At 38.0% G+C, this 16,056-nt stretch overlaps 2 protein-coding genes across 2 annotated transcripts in view; both read left to right on the top strand.

Annotated features, from left to right (window-relative positions):
• The window catches only part of LOC137176846 (NLR family CARD domain-containing protein 3-like), a 376,610-nt gene that overhangs the window by 41,543 nt on the left and 319,011 nt on the right, over nt 1-16,056 (top strand). The window lies entirely within an intron of this gene.
• Nucleotides 4,380-6,467, top strand: LOC137176857 (NACHT, LRR and PYD domains-containing protein 6-like). Its single transcript, XM_067582851.1, has 2 exons — nt 4,380-4,920; nt 5,859-6,467. Exons 1-2 carry the CDS (start codon nt 4,650-4,652, stop codon nt 5,891-5,893), a joined length of 306 nt encoding a protein of 101 aa, XP_067438952.1. The 5' UTR covers nt 4,380-4,649; the 3' UTR covers nt 5,894-6,467.

The raw sequence follows: 16,056 nt of genomic DNA, 5'->3' as shown, positions 1-16,056 counted from the left end.
GTTCTGCAGAATCACAGGCATCTTCTGAAAGTGGGAGTATAGTGGACTTGTTCCAGTTTATAGTGTAATTAGAGATTTTAGTGAAGCTGTTATTGAGATTAAAGGTTTCTTCTAGCAAAGGTAAGGGATCCTGTAAGTACAATAAAATATCATCTGCATAGAGGCTAATTTTATGTAGGAGGTTTGTGGTGTGAACTCCATCAATGCCATTGTTAGGACATATAGCTGCAGCAGTTGGCTCTATGAAGACAGCAAATAATGAAGGAGAGAGTGGGCATCCTTGCCTGGTTCCCCAGTGAAGTGTGAAACTCCTTGACGTGATTCCATCTGTGGTGACCGTGGCTTTGAGTGAGTGTATAGTGTCCTTATCCAATGGATGAACGACTCCCTGAAGTCAAATTTATGTAGTGTGTTTAATAAGAAAGTCCAGTTAACTTGGTCGAATGCTTTATCTGCATCTAATGATACGATAATTGTCTTGATTTCAGTTTGTTCTAAGAGGTTAATGAGATTCAATAGTCTGTGTACATTATCTAAAACATATTTCTAATTTGATGACTAGGGCTTTTGTAATGATTTTTAAGTCAGTGTTTATTAGTGATAGAAGGCAGTAGCTGGTAGGTCGAGTTGGATCTTTATTGGGTTTAAGTGGAACTGATAGAACAGATGTATTCATGTGCAAAGAAATTTGTGAGGTATTTTGTATTTGTGATGTCAGTCTGTAAAATAGTGGGAATAATATGTGCCAAAAGTTTTTTATGGAATTTAGGAGGGAAGCTGTCAGGTCCGGGTGATCTATTATTTGGCATCTGGAGTAGGGCTTTGTAGAGTTCATCTGATGTCAATGGCACATCTAGGTTCTTAAGGAAGGACTGCATCTATGATGGGTCAGGGTCTGTGTTCAAAGAATATAAATTACTGTAAAATATCTGAACAATTTTATTTATTTCTTGTGGGTTTTGGGTCTTTGCTGTCTGATGTTGTCATTGATCCAAAGGGTTGTATTAATAACTGGGACAGCCCTGGATGTGTATGGAGCATAAAAGTCAAGGGCTGATGAACACAATTCATTAATCCAGCTAACTAGGGCATTAATATTGGCGAAATGAGGAGGGCAACAGGCCAAACTTGTAAAGTAACTGGAGAACGTGGCTGCAGACTGCTCATTAAAAGATGTGAGAGGGGATTATACATTTCTGAGTTATTGTAGTAGATATTAGGGATGCATCGCAGGTAGGGAAATTCATGGTTAGAGATAAAATCACACTTTTTCAGGGAATTAAGATACATGTTCAGAGTAGAAACTAAATCAAGAGTGTGCCCATGGTTATGTGTGGGGCCAGAGACATGCAGCACAAGGTTAAAAGATTTAGAAACGTTAAAGAAATCTGTGGCAAATGAGTTAAAAGGATTGTCAACATGAATGTTGAAGTCACCAGCTATAATGGCCCTGTCAAATATAAGCACCAGAGACAGTAGCTCAGAGGATTCGTTGAGAAAACTCATATTTGAATTGGGGGTACATGATTACACAGCAAATTGGGTTATCACACACAATTTTAAAAGTTAAGATTTCAAAACTGATAAAAAAAAAAAAAAAAATGAATGGAGTACAAGTGAGATGATTCTTAAAAACAGCTGAAATACCCCCACTCAGCCTGTAGAAAATTATAACTGGGTGGGCAGAGCTCCACTATAGGGGAGCACTCCCCAGGTTTAAGCCATGTCTCAGTAAGGAGTAGGGGTGCTCGTTTTGAATTGTTTTTCTGACTGATAGCCGACCCTCAACAACAGATAGCTGACAACAAGATTAAAATGGACTATTTAGAATGGACAAATGTCTGTAACCCATTCAAAAAGATACTAATACAATTTTTTTTCGTAAGAAGGGGTTTATTTTTATGTTTGCAAATAGCAGCATAAACAACAACAGCACATGAGGATTCACACATTCCCACATCATCACACACCTGCAGCACTGCTGTGAACGGAATAAAATAGACCAATAAGCCTACACAAAAAATATTTAACTTAAATAAATGTAAATGTAAATAGCAAATAGTAGCCAGACTTTGCAATGAACAGAAACAGATTAACAAAATGAAAACACCGGCATAATAGCCTAGATCTCCCGTCTAGGAAAATATTTTATAACTTATTCAAATAAATAGCAAATAGTAGCCAGACTTTCTAATGTATAAACAGATTAACAAATGAAAACACACATTGTATCCTCCAGCACTGAGAGTGCTGTAATGAAAACCTCCTCCTCCTCCTCTTCCTGCTCCTCCCATCCCGGCTTACTAATGATCAAAAACAGCCAAAAGGTTAACAAAATGGAAACTTGTAGTTGCATTTTTCCAGCCTCAGCCTCGGGGATTGTGTGACGCTCCAAACAATTTTTCCACCGTTTTACAGCAACAACAGTAGTTACAGCCAGTATGTACTGGCCATCAGGCATACTGGGACAAATCCCACATTTTGGGGCCGGTGGACCATAAAAACATATCCATTTTTACCGGAGAGCGTGCTGCATGCCTCTATCAGGCAATCACAACTGAGCCGCCCCCCTTTTACTCTCACTGCCAGAAAGGGGAGACAAAAGTTCCGCACTCAAGCTTAAACTGTTTAACTTATAGTGTTAGGTAGTCAAAATTCTTATTATTGGTCGACGGTTAAACGGTTAATTATGAACATCCCTAGTAAAGAGTAAGAAATCAAGGTTCTGGGATGTAATTAGATTGTTGAGAATGAAAGACTACTTTGTTTGCAGATTAAGATTTTAACTTCAAATCACATCATCGCTTTTCAAAAATATGATGCATTTATATTGATGAAAATACTCAACAGTAGTCCAAAATGATCTCTATATATGAGCAGCTACACCTCTTAGTGCATCAGCCATAATAATGTAGTCATAATATATAAGGATATAACTGACATAATGAGTACTTCTACTTTTGATACTTTAAGTACATTTTGCTTATAATATTTCTGTACTTAAGTAAGATTTTGAATGCAGGACTTTTACTTGTAATGGAGTATTTTTAAACTGAATACTTCCTCCACTCCTGATTAAAAAAACATTTGTTTATCATTAATCATTAATAAATTTATGGTAATGTTATAATCATGTAGTGTGCATCTGTTAGAGTGCACTCCCTATGTTACTCCAATCATTCACTGTATGTGTGTGGTTCTAAAGGATGAAACAATACAACAACAAAGGTAGCCATCACTCATAATAAATGCAATAGCATTCAATTGCCCAGTGTTCATAGTGTGTACACAGGTTTGTGGTTATTTGATTATTTGCAAATGTGTATGTGAGTATTCACCACAAAAGAAGGGTATCACCTGAAATGATGAAGGCCTGAACGCAGGTTCAGCATCATTAGCAGTCTTGTAGAGGAGCACCATCAGAGTTACTCAGGATACATTTCTACAGGCTTCAAATCTTTGTTATTGTTTTCATTAGACCAAAATAATTTGCTATTCTCATAAAAACAACATCTGGTGATTTGACAACAACACTGAAACGGTATATTTATACTCAGTTTGATACACTGTCACATTACAGCCTATACATACAGAGTGAACAGATCCTGAAGAGTAACATGAAAATATCTGAACTGACTGTCTTTTACCATCAGACCAGTCAGACTGTGTACCCTGATAGATGATGTGAAGGTGTGGGAGCAGTGTTAGAACATTTAATATTGTTCTTGAGTACAAAAAAACAGAGATACTTGTTCTGTACTTAACTATTTCAGTTTTATGCTACTAACAGTCTTTCTCCATTGTTTTGATATATTTTCAGAAACAAAAAGCCCAGTTCTGACACAAACACCCAAACTGTGTTTCTTCCTGCAGAACACAAAATTTGCTCCAAAAGGTTTTGAGTTCTCAGAACTGTTCATTCAATCATTAAAATCACTGACTGAAACTGCTGAGTTTATTGATCTTCTGTGGTGTCACAGAGAGCTCAAAAAGAAATAATTTACTATCACTATCATTAGTCAGGACTAGAACGTGATTTATCATAACTAGAAACAGACAGGAAGGATGAAACAGGATGAAAAAGGTTGATATTGCGGGAGGATAGTCACTGTGTTTCACTTTCACTATTTATTTGGGAACTGTTAGGCTTACAGATCACTTATAAGAAGTCTTCATTGACAGTTTTGCATTCAGTAGATGGATTTAACCTTTAAACTTGAAGTGCTCTCGGTAGACAACTTTCACAGCAGTGTTAACGAACCAAAACAATCAAATGAAGACACCAGAGTTCACTGAACCTCAACAAGCAAGTTAGGGCTGAAAGCAGAAGACTATGTGGACCTGTCATTGAGATTATTTTGTCAACTATTGTATAACTTTTATTAATTTAAAAGCCTGTAAATTATTTGAACATCTACATTTCCATCACCTCTGTGCAAACTCTATCAACAGAAGAACAGCTACTGAGTAGACTCGTGGTGAGACGTTTTTACTGAAGATCCTCTTGAGTTTCTCTGACACTTTAAATGACTGCGGCTAAACTGGGCTTTTTGTCAAATCAGTCAGATCCAGTAGAAACACTAACAGACAGAAACATAACTGTTGTATAACTGTCCTTCAATGTTCTCTGATTTTACCAGAGAGCCAAGATGACAAAGACTGACCTCATCAACACTCTGGATGATTTGATAGATGATGAATTCAAGACATTCAAGGTTTACCTGAGGACTGAAAAGGTGGACAACATTAAACCCATCAAAAGGAACCAGCTGGAGAAGGCAGACAGGCTGGACACTGTGGATCTGATGATGCAGAAATATGAATTTGCTACAGCTGTGAAGGTGATGAAGAGCATTTTAAAGAAGATCAACAGGAATGATCTGGTGAGGGAGTTGTCAAACATCGGCTCAGGAGCAAAAGGTCAGTCACAGAAAGAGACAAACGTGACATCACATCAGTCAGAGAAATGTTTTTATATCACATCATATTAGTTTGACATGTTTCAGCCTGTCTGCATGCAGACAGCAGATCTGTCTGACAGAGGACTTGACATGTTTCATTATTTTAGATTTAATGATACACATCATTGAGACCTGATTTCCAGTTTTATAGCAGCAAAGTCACATTTCACCAATAATCTTTGCTCGTAAATTGCAGGTCATTTGCGAGTCTCACTGGTTTTGCATGTTGCAGCTTTGTTGAAAGTCCAAACTTTACCAAAGCAGCTTTTTGAGCAGTTTGGAGTGACTTAGTGAAACAGGAAGTGTGGGTTTTTGTTATTCTTGTGCAATTGTCTTGCAGACAAATTTTATGTTTCAATCTTGTTCCAGTCTCGCATCATTTTGAGAAAAAGTCATTTTAATGTATCTAGAAAAAATCAATTAAACTTATTTGTCCCCAAGCTTCAAAAATAGCATCATTTTGTAGCATATTGCTCGGCCCCAGTCTGAACCACAAACCTGATGGTGGCACTAGAAGAAAGGTTGGACGATTACTGAAGTCAGTGGGAGTTATTTTCTAAGACAATCCATCTAATACATCTATGAATCCCCCCACGCGACTAATCACTTAGTTGAAGATTACGTACGACTTCAGTCAACTAAGATTTTCTTTGGTTGACTGCAGCCCTACAAATCACAAAGTAACATACAGACAATTAATCAGTCAGAGAAAATAATCAATTAAGAAAATATCATTAGTTGCAGCTCTAAATCAGAGCTCCTGCTGCTGTTCTGTGGGTGCAGTGTAAATCTTGCAGCATTTTTATTTTGGTCCTGTTCTTGTCACTTCTACAAGCTCTCTGTTTAAAGTGACAGCTGGTTACTGAACACAGTTCCTTCTTCATCTCCATCTTCCAGGTCCTGGTCCGGCAGAGACAGAAACAGATAATTGAAGGAGTGTCTGAACTTGTTCTACACAAGCTGTGGGATAAACTCATGGGGCATGGGGACAAAACTGTTGCATTCCTACTACTCAGTGCCTTGTCAGCATGGTTTATTTTCTATCAGAAAAATGAATGAAATGAAAATTATTTCATCTGAAGGAGGGCTTGTTAAACTGAAAGAAAAATATATTGATCCAGCTCAGGATATTATGGTCAAATTCTTTGCATGTGATACGCATGTGTTGTGTGTGTGGTTGCCCACCAGAAACATTGTCTTGAGTTGACTTTTATCCTGTTCTAAGCCACATTTTTACAGTACACTTTTTAGCTCTATAAATTTAATTTTATATTTTAACTGGATGAATTATTTTAGTTACTGGCCGCCTGGTTTTGAAGTTACCAGAGGCATCAGTACTTCAGCTGCAGAGTGAAACTGTACGCCTGTACACCATGCCATGTCCTGACTGCCACTTACCCCAGAAAGCAAACAGGAGTACCACTAACCTCAAAGAAGACATCCGCAGACTATCAGATGAACTAAGACAGAAGGATAGTCTCTTGTCTAGTTACATTGATACTGAATCTGTTCAGGCAAAAGAGATAGCTGCGATGAGCGTGGCTGTTTCCGACACCATCCTGGGGAACACATTGTCGTGACCAGCGTCCCTCTCGACCTGGAATTTTCAGGCCACTTGGACCGAAGTGGTGGTCAGAAACCGCAAGAGTCCAGTGGATATATCCATGGCTGCTGCCGATGAACGCTGTCCTGCTGCTGGTGCAACTGCTAGGGGAGCAGTGCCTGCGGCTTCCCGCACTTTTTCCAGTCTCAACCTCACTGCCTTGGGCTTTGTTGCAGACAGTACACCAGTGCCTTCAGCTGCACTCACCACAGATGTCCCACCTATGGCCATCCCTGCTCCTGTGGCTGCTACATCCAGCCCCTCACCACCATCCCTGCTGGCCACGCCCTCTCGGGCTTGTCCACCCAGGCAAAACAGATGTACCGAGGTGTATCCCAGGACTGTGGTTCCCTCAGTGGGAAGAAGACCTCGAAAGGATGCCCTCAGTGTGTGTGTGTGTGTGTGTGTGTGTGTGTGTGTGTGTGTCCCCCCTGTAGCTTCTTCTTCTGCATCCTCAGTGGTCACACATGTTGGATCTAATGATATTAAGTTTCAACAATCTGAAAAGTTTAAGGATGATTTTTAAACTCTTATTGACACTGTCCTGGAGTCTGGCAGACAATGTGTGATTTCTGGACCCCTCCTGTCTCTTCAGTTCGGAGATGTGAAGTTCAGCCGGACGTGCCGGCTGGATATCCGGCTTAAACTTTAACACCTGCCTGTTCCTACAACACTTCAACAATTTGGTTTCAGTCTTAATTAACAGGTAGACAGTTTTCTCTCAGTCTGGGTGCTTATGTATCACAGACTCATGGTACTGAATATGGTATTCCTCAAGGAAGCATTCTTGGCCCAATATTGTTTTCATTTTATGTGCTCCCACTTGGAAACATTATGCACCATCACCATGTCAATTACGATTTTTATGCTGATGATACACAGTTGTACATCTTTGTATCCCCAAATGACCCCAATGCACTGCATGCTCTCATTGCCTGTCTCACTGACATTAATAAGCCAATGCATTTCCATCACTGTAGGGTTCTGGAGAAATACAATTCACTGAGCTTTGACAATTTTAGATTATTCTTAATCTTGTGCCTAGTTTATAAATGTTAAATGGTTTGTCCTCCTCCACGATGTGACTTTATGTTCACTTGCTCAGTAAGTTCTATTAGATCCTCCAGAATATCATCTATACAAGATTGGACCATTTCATCACACTGCATCTGGACAGTCAGCTTTCTCTGTGAAGCCACAACTCAATGGAACATTTACCTGATGATATGAAGAGCTGCAGTTCCATCAGTACGTTCAAAACCAATTTAAAAATCTGCTAAAACTACTCAGCTCTGTAACCACTGACTCTGAAGTTCATCTCATGGTCTCATGAATGCAAATAATCTTACTTTTAATTTGACAAGTTTACATTATTAATTTCTAGTTGACATTGTGGGTGTATGTGATGTGTTATTGTGTGTTGTATAATGTGTGCTGTGTGTTTTTTGCTTTGTACTGTTTGTTATTGTCCTGTTATATATTTTAATTGTGAATTCTCATGAAGGGACTGCAGATGAAAATTAGCTATAAGCTAACTGGTACAGTACATCAAATGATAATATTTATGTTTGACACTGTACATGGCCCCAATAAATACAACAATATATGGATGGGTAGAGGAATTTTTAATTTAATAGGACCCAAAGCAGCAAAAGAAAAACTGCACTCAATGCTTGGTGGTCTTAGCAAACAGATTGAAACATAAATGACAAAATTGGGGCTGGTTTTAGATTAAAATTTTAATTCTCATTTCAATGAGGTCATCAAAACAGACTTTTTTTCTTTTTTTTAATTCACAAAGATGTTGAAATGCTCTTTCATGCTTCTATGACTAGCTGTTTAGACTATTGTAATTCCCTTTTTACTAGAAATGGATCACATCACCCCACTGCTTAAGACACTGCACTGGATACCTGTATCTTTCAGAATTGATAGTTGATTGATAGTTCCTTTACTTGTCTACAAAGCCTTAAATGACCTAGCTCCTCCCTACATCAGAGATTGTCTTTCATTTTATGTTCTAGCCAGATCACTACTTTTCTCTTAAATGTTCCTAATGTGTCCCATAAAAGTACCAGTGAGGCTGCCTTCTGTTTTTACGGCCCTAAATTGTGGAACACACTGCCTCTGATATTAAAATGGCTCTCTCTGTATTCTTAAAAGGAAATTAAATCTATCTATCTTTTTAATCTGCCTTTTAATTTATATCGTTTTTATCCCTGGTGTTTATTTTATTTCATTGAATTTTATTCATCTATTTTCAACACTTTATGGTTTTATTGTTATAATTTTTAATTTTGCAAAATTTGTGTATTTTGCTTTTATTTTCTTCCTTTGTCTGTGTTGTTATAATCCTGCTATGTGAAGCACTTAGGGCTGTGTTTGTTTTTTCCACCCTGTTATAGGACATTCTCATCTCAAGTGTTTTGAATGCACAGTTATTGTAATATTTACATTATCTAAGAGCTAAAATGTTCCTTATTTTATCCTTCAAATATATTTTAACAAAGTAGTCATAAACAAGCATTATCTTGAAAAAAGACATGTTCTATTTTAAGGCACTATTTTAACCAAATTAAAAAAATCTACTAAAAACCACTCAGCTCTGTAACCACTGAATCTAAAGTTCATCTCATGGTCTTATTAATGCAAATAATCTTGCTTTTAATTTGACCAGTTTACATGATTAATTACTAGTTGACATTGTGGGTGTATGTGATGTGCTGTTGTGTGTAGCTTTGTAACCATTAACATGAACCATTAACGCTGAGCTAACAAAGTTAGTAGATGCTTTGATCAATAAACCACTGTCCTAAAATCTAATTCTACATACATAAAACAACTATGTACAGTGAAAACACATTCAAGTGGGAGCATGTATCCCACAGAGTATGTATGTCCACAGAGCGCACATGTACGGATGGCAGTCTGTAACGCACGTTGTCTGATTTCTTATCTACAAAACAACTGACTTTCCCACTCACGGTGGCACAAACACAGCGGTAGGGAAAAGTACACACACACAAGGTTACCTCCTTTAGTAAACTGGCTCACAAAGAAGGCAAAACCTCCTCACTCGGTTACAATGGACAGGCAGAGATTTCTTGGTGCGGCCAGTACTTAAAGGGGCAGTAATGTCACGGCTGTGTCACCGTGACTTCTTCTAGTGTTGGAGCGTCTCTGCCAATGAGAGACGAGAGTGTCCAGAATTAACACCAAGGTGTGAACTGAGCAGTGTTTTGGACCCCCTTTGTTTGATTGGCACCCTTGCTTGTTATCAGGCTTTGTGACTGCAGGCAGGCCTGCCTTTGTCTTATGCACTTGGACTATGAGGCCCATCAAAGGGTACCCCCAACACCATCTAGAGTCCCCTTTCCATGAATGGCCTCAAAGAAGTTCCATCTGATGTCTTTGAAGCCTTTCTTGACAGGCTCTTTATAGGTAAAAGTTGCCCTTCTGTTTGTATTGAGTAGCTCAGTAGGTCAAAGGGTATCTCTCCCTCACCATAGGGTGGCTTATTGGTGTGACTCTCCGAAATGGACCAATTTAATTTCTTGAGAATACTTACAGGATTAATTCTCACTGAAATCTAGATGTCGTAGACATTCATTTTTCCTCAAGTTTTCTCTCAGCTGTCTCTAGACCCCATACTGCCATTTGATGTTAAAGACAGTCTGTCATGGAATTCACTTGTAAGTGCATCCTCTCTGTCATCACATTTTTCTTCACAGTGATTGTTGACCTTTTCCGAAACTCCCCTCCATCATTCACTTTGGCATTGTCTTCCAGAGACCATTAGGTAAGAGCTACCTCTGTGTTTTCAGGAGCTCTCAGCATCGTATGTACAGACAGTCTCTACATTTGCCATATGTGCAGAGTTTGGATTTGGGATTGTTGCACATTGTTGCATCTGCCATTCCCTCAAAGTTTTTCGTTTCTGATAGACCTTGGCTATACAAGATGTTGGCCATGAACTGTAAGTTCTCATGACTTCTACACTGACAGGTTTCGTAATCAGCCTCTTTGGACACCACAACCCAAAATGGTCTTAAGGTGCAGAAACAAGAGTAAGAGACCTGATCTTCATTTTCTGAAAGGAACCTCTGGTGCAGATTCTTCATCATGTTGGTACAAGATATAAGATTAATTTATTATTATTTTCAACACAAGGTTGTGTAATGAAATGTAGTTTATAGTGCCTTTATGCTACTCACAAAAACAAAAATTATATAAAATGATTAATAAGTCATAAAAATAAAACAATTTTTTATATTGGAGTACGGAGGATGAATTGAGGAGTTTTACAGCCAGAGGAAAGAAGCTACTCTGTAGTCTGGTTGTATGACAGCGGATACTTCTGTATCTCTTTCCAGATGGCAGCAGGGTGAACAGGTTGTTGCTGGGGTGGGTATAGTCTTTTAATATCCTTTGGGCTCTGTACAGGCACCTTACTGATATCACTGATGCTCAGTAGATGGGTACCGGTGATGTTCTGGGTGGTTATAATCAACCGCTGCAGAGCCTTCCTGTCCAGGGCCGTGCACATCCCATGACAATTTGTGATTTTCCAGTCAGGATGCTTTCTATTGCTCCTCTGTAAAAGTTAACAAGAACTTGGGACAGGAATTTTGCGTCTTAAGTTTCCTCAAGACATACAGTAATTTCTGAGCCAACATTTCTGTTTTTTCTTCTTCATTTGAGTAGCAGTTTGCTTTCATCCTGTTGTCAACCTGCTGACATCATCATCTCTAAAAAAGCCTTTATTTTCTGTTTGCATTCAGCAGGTAATCTGTTGCTCACCTTCCTTTCAAATTGTTATTTTTGCTTTTTTTTTTTTCTTATTCCTTCTGGGTGTTTCTGTTTTTATTTCTAATGTCCTCAATTATGGATTCCTGCACTTTTCTCCTAATGGTGTTAACTGCTTGATTGTGCAGCAGTGCATCCATTATAGAACATGAAAAAAAACACCCAAAAAAACCAAATGCCCAGCCAGTTACTTTCCTCTGGCATCAGGACTGGGAATAGTCAGGGAGTCTGTTCAGGGGGAATTATATCAGAGTAACCGGGGGACGGTCAACTCTGGGACACTATGTATTTTAAAAACTTTAAGCATTAAAAATGTATTAATAACAAAACAAACAAAAAAAAATTGGTGAGGAATATTATAAATAATGCTTTACAACAATAATGAAAAATTTAGAATTTGTTTGAATTCTATTACTTATATTTGTAACTGAAGTTGAGTAAAACAACAAGTAATTGTTATAAATTTAATTAATCCTGTGTACACGCCATTGTGGGGGGTTAACCATGTAGGAAAAGCTTTTAAATGTAAGTATTATCCCAATTTTTACACAAAATATCCTGTTTCATGTACATGTTTAACAGCTCTCCTCATAACAAAGGCACAAACAACATCCAGCTGCTGAGCAGAAAACGTCTCCTTTCAACAGTTATATTCTTCTTGTTCCTACTGGGTGTCTGAGCCTCACTCTGCAGAATGATGTATGTGCAGAGTTTGACACTAGAAGGCTGCATATTTATAGATTCTGGAATTTTTAATGAGTGAGGAGGAGAAGATGTAATTTTAAGGATTTTAATAAGATAATTTAACTTTTTGTGGAAAAACCATATCAGACAAATTATTATTCAAAGTACAATATTTTATATATATTTTAAAACAATAATTTTGCTGCCTCCACAAATACATATACAAATACAATTACTGGGCTCTCTGCACATCTCTAGTATCTTGTTACCACATTTGTTTATCTGTTACTTGTTTTATGTTACACAGAAAAATTTCCACTCCACTCTAATCTTAATAACCATCAGCATTGCTGCCATCCATTAAAACTGATGTGTTCAACTGAAGTCCAGTGGTGGAAAGTGACTCCAGAGCCGGCTCTAGCCATTTTGGTGCCCTAGGCGAGATAAGGATTTGGTCCCCCCCCCCTCCCCTCCCAACCACAGTCCACCCAAATTACCCCACCAGTGCTGCCTCATCACCACCCGCTCATTCTACAGTAAAAATATGGACAACAAATGTCAGACACCACAATAGTTTCAAGACAAAAATATATTTTTTATTTTTACAAATTACTTCTCAAACAAATGAATCATGTATCAAAGAATGAATAACTTGTTACATGTAACTATTATTAACTACCTTTACCTGTTAGTAACTTATAAGACTCTGGCACTTGGTTATTGATAGATTACACTGGATAGATGACTCCTTCCATGATGTCATGTGTCTAGAATGTAAATAGCAGTGTAGCAGTTACACAGAGACCACATATAGAAGGGAGATCAGATGTAACTTCTCCAGCAGCTGGAGGCTTCTGCAGATGTTTCCCGAGAGCATCTGGACAGTTATAGAGTAGATATCAGCCTGTTACAAGCAAAAACATGTAGCTGCAGAGTAGACAAATAACTGCTGCAGCCTGTTGCACCAGCTGTGTGTAAGTTCAAACTTAGTTATAACATAGATTACTACTAAGTTGTGATTTATGCATTACTAAAATAAAAGCTAAATGATAAGTTACAACATAACTCTGAGTAACTATTAAATATTTACACACATGCTGCTGGAGTAGGTGTCAACCATAACATGTCACAGAACTCACTGATGGTAAAACAGAAGTTTTTCTGACACACAGCATCATTTTCTCAGTAATTGCTGCCATTTTACAACACAGTAATAGACCAGTATATCCAGTAGAGACTTAATTTATTGATATGATATTTCAATATCAATCTAGTTTACTACAATGTGTTACGATGCCAAGTGGCTCAGTAAACACACAGTAAATTTGTTCTTTTAGTTCACAGACTTCATTTTAGAATCAATTTAAAGTCACAGCAGTTTTATTCAGCAGCGTAAAATCACACTCAGCTGTCTCATCTCAACTATCAACTAGAAAATGCAATTTCAGACTGGATTTGTAGAATCAGAAAAGATGTATTTAACAAGAATAGCAATCCACACTTTAGATAATAATGTTCTGGTCTAAAATTGTCTGTGCTCTCCACTGTGCCTGATCACATGACACACTGGTGAGACCTGAAAAAGTCCTCAAAACCCCTGACTTTGGGCTTAAATTGCTGAAAAACTATAAAAAGATATCACTAAACAATCTGATAACTTTGACAGTTCAAAGTTTTGTGAACATTTTACAGTTTGAATGGCGTCTGTACGATGAGGGACTTCCGAGCAGTTGAGTGTCAAAGTGACCAAGGTTCCAACTCAGTTGGACGGTTCGTCCCATAGACTGCCATTATAAATTTTAATGTTTTAGTGTATAGTCTTTACAATGTACTAATGATGATACATATTGATAGCTGGAAGGAAAACAGCTGATAACTGCTCCAGTGTTTGATCATTTGATTAGATCTATAGAACCGACATAAAGGATCAATAAAACAGCTGCAGCCTGCAGGATATGTCTGAATAAAATGTTACTTATTTAGTTTGTGAAAATGTGACGTGATGATTTTTTTTGTGTGACGTCATATTTTCCTGAAGGAGCTGAGACGCTGAAACAGAGAAGAACAGAAGCCTTTTGGCTCATGAAGAAGAAATAAAGTCACAAGAGTGTTTTTGTGATTGATTGATGATTGATGAATAAATATGATCAGCTGACCGATCAATAAACACATTACATACATAGTAATGAAGAGCAGCACACTGTGGTTAGCTGGCAGCTAACGGCTAACCGAACAGGCTGTACGACAAACGTGCACGTTCACGTCACTTCCTCTTGTAAAATACAGCAAACAACGTGCACATAACAGCGCTGCAAACCTCACTTACCGGCAGCTGAAGTTCTCCCTTTTTACAGTGAAATGAAATCAAATCATTGTTATTTCTCCCGCCGAGCGTCTGTCTGCAGCAGCAACTCAGTTACTACTGTTAGGACACGTCACCATGACCTCAGGTGAAAGGTCATCATGTGACTGACGGCAGCGGCCATGACGGTCATTTTATTTAGAGATAAATTATTATTAATTGTTAAATGTTCTTCTTGAAGGGCCACGAGCAGGCCTTCACAAACATTAAATCAATAAATACATACAAATAAAAATAAATATGACTTGACAAAAGGGCAGTTTGGACATCAAGGGGCAAAGGTCAACCCCCCCCCCCCCAGGTATTACTGTCAGTGCTGTATGTGGAGAGTTGTAGTTACTGACAGTGATCACTGGAGGGCAGTGATCATGACAGTTTCTCTGTGAGTCACTTTAACAGTCAAATTACATCCAGATCAATATGAAGCATCAATGTTTGTATTGATGACATCACTGCTGGTATCAGTGTGGTTAACAGCAGTCATTAGTACAATTCTAATTACAATATTTAAGTATTTTATCATTTAAAAACACTTCCTGTAATCTGTGTTCATTAAACTGACAGCGTGCAGTTTATCTTTTCACCAGCAGAGGGCGCCAAAGCTTCATCAATGAAGAGTAATACTCCACCTTTAATGCACATATTAGACACATTCTAACTGTACTGATCAATAATCAATCATTATTCCTGCAGTTATGATAAGTGAGTCACATGTGATAATAATAAAGATAAAGATGTGTCGAGGCTCCTCAATGATCCTGTTAAAAGTCACTTTGATCACAGTCTGATTCTTCTGAGCTGACTGACTGCAAGGACTACAACTACCCATGATGCCCTGCTCACTGAATCAGCCAATAGCAGGCCTCCAAAGGTAAGGTGTCAGCGCTGAGGTCATCAGTGCGCAGACTCAGAGCTGTTTCACAACAACACTGCTGCTGTTTCCTGTTAAATATCAGACTGGAATTATTACATGAAAAATATCAACTGGTAAAAAGTCTGAACTGTAAATAAATGAGAAACAGCTTCAGCTTCTTTTGAACTTTCATCCTGTAAAATTCTTCCTTGTTGTTTTCTGCTAATTTCAACCTGAAACTAGTTAATAATATGATGCCAAACTTCAGCCCTTCCTTTAAAGATACTATTTAAGAAAATGACTCTTATTCAATTGTTTTATGGAAACATTTCACATCCTCAAGTGTAAATTTACTAACAAAAAACAATATTTGCTGTAATTATAAAGCAGATGGAACATTATATAAACACTATCTCAACCTTCTTAAAGAAGAAACCCGTCAAAAGCATTAAAATCTGTAATATTGATCTTTATCTACATTCATCTCCTTTCTAACTGATGACTTGATTTATTTTGGCTCTTTTTTCTTTCTTTTTTCACTTGTTAGATTCTCCTTGTGACTGGTTTTCTGGATTCATGTTTCACATTTGAGGCTCAGATCTACAATTGTAGGACCAAGAACTTGAAACTTGTCACCAGCTGCTTTTGTCTTTGCTGTGAGCAGTTTGACTAAAGAATGATGTTTGTTTTTAGAGGCTCAAAGAAGGAAGTTGGATCCTCTGGAAATGCTGTTTCATCTGGACTCTAAGATTTCAATCTCAGGTCTCATTATTATTATTATTGTCAG

Source organism: Thunnus thynnus, chromosome 24 (genome assembly GCF_963924715.1).
Source record: "Thunnus thynnus chromosome 24, fThuThy2.1, whole genome shotgun sequence".
Lineage (NCBI taxonomy): Eukaryota > Metazoa > Chordata > Actinopteri > Scombriformes > Scombridae > Thunnus > Thunnus thynnus.
Note: the sequence above shows the minus strand (reverse complement) of the source record. Positions and strands in the feature narration are given on the sequence as shown.

Excerpts from the sequence above, each read along its gene's own strand:
- LOC137176857 (XM_067582851.1), top strand. The coding sequence starts at position 4,650 with ATGACAAAGACTGACCTCATCAACACTCTGGATGATTTGATAGATGAT. Across the intron at positions 4,921-5,858 it reads CATCGGCTCAGGAGCAAAAG|GTCCTGGTCCGGCAGAGACA; the intron begins GTCAGTCACAGA and ends TCCATCTTCCAG.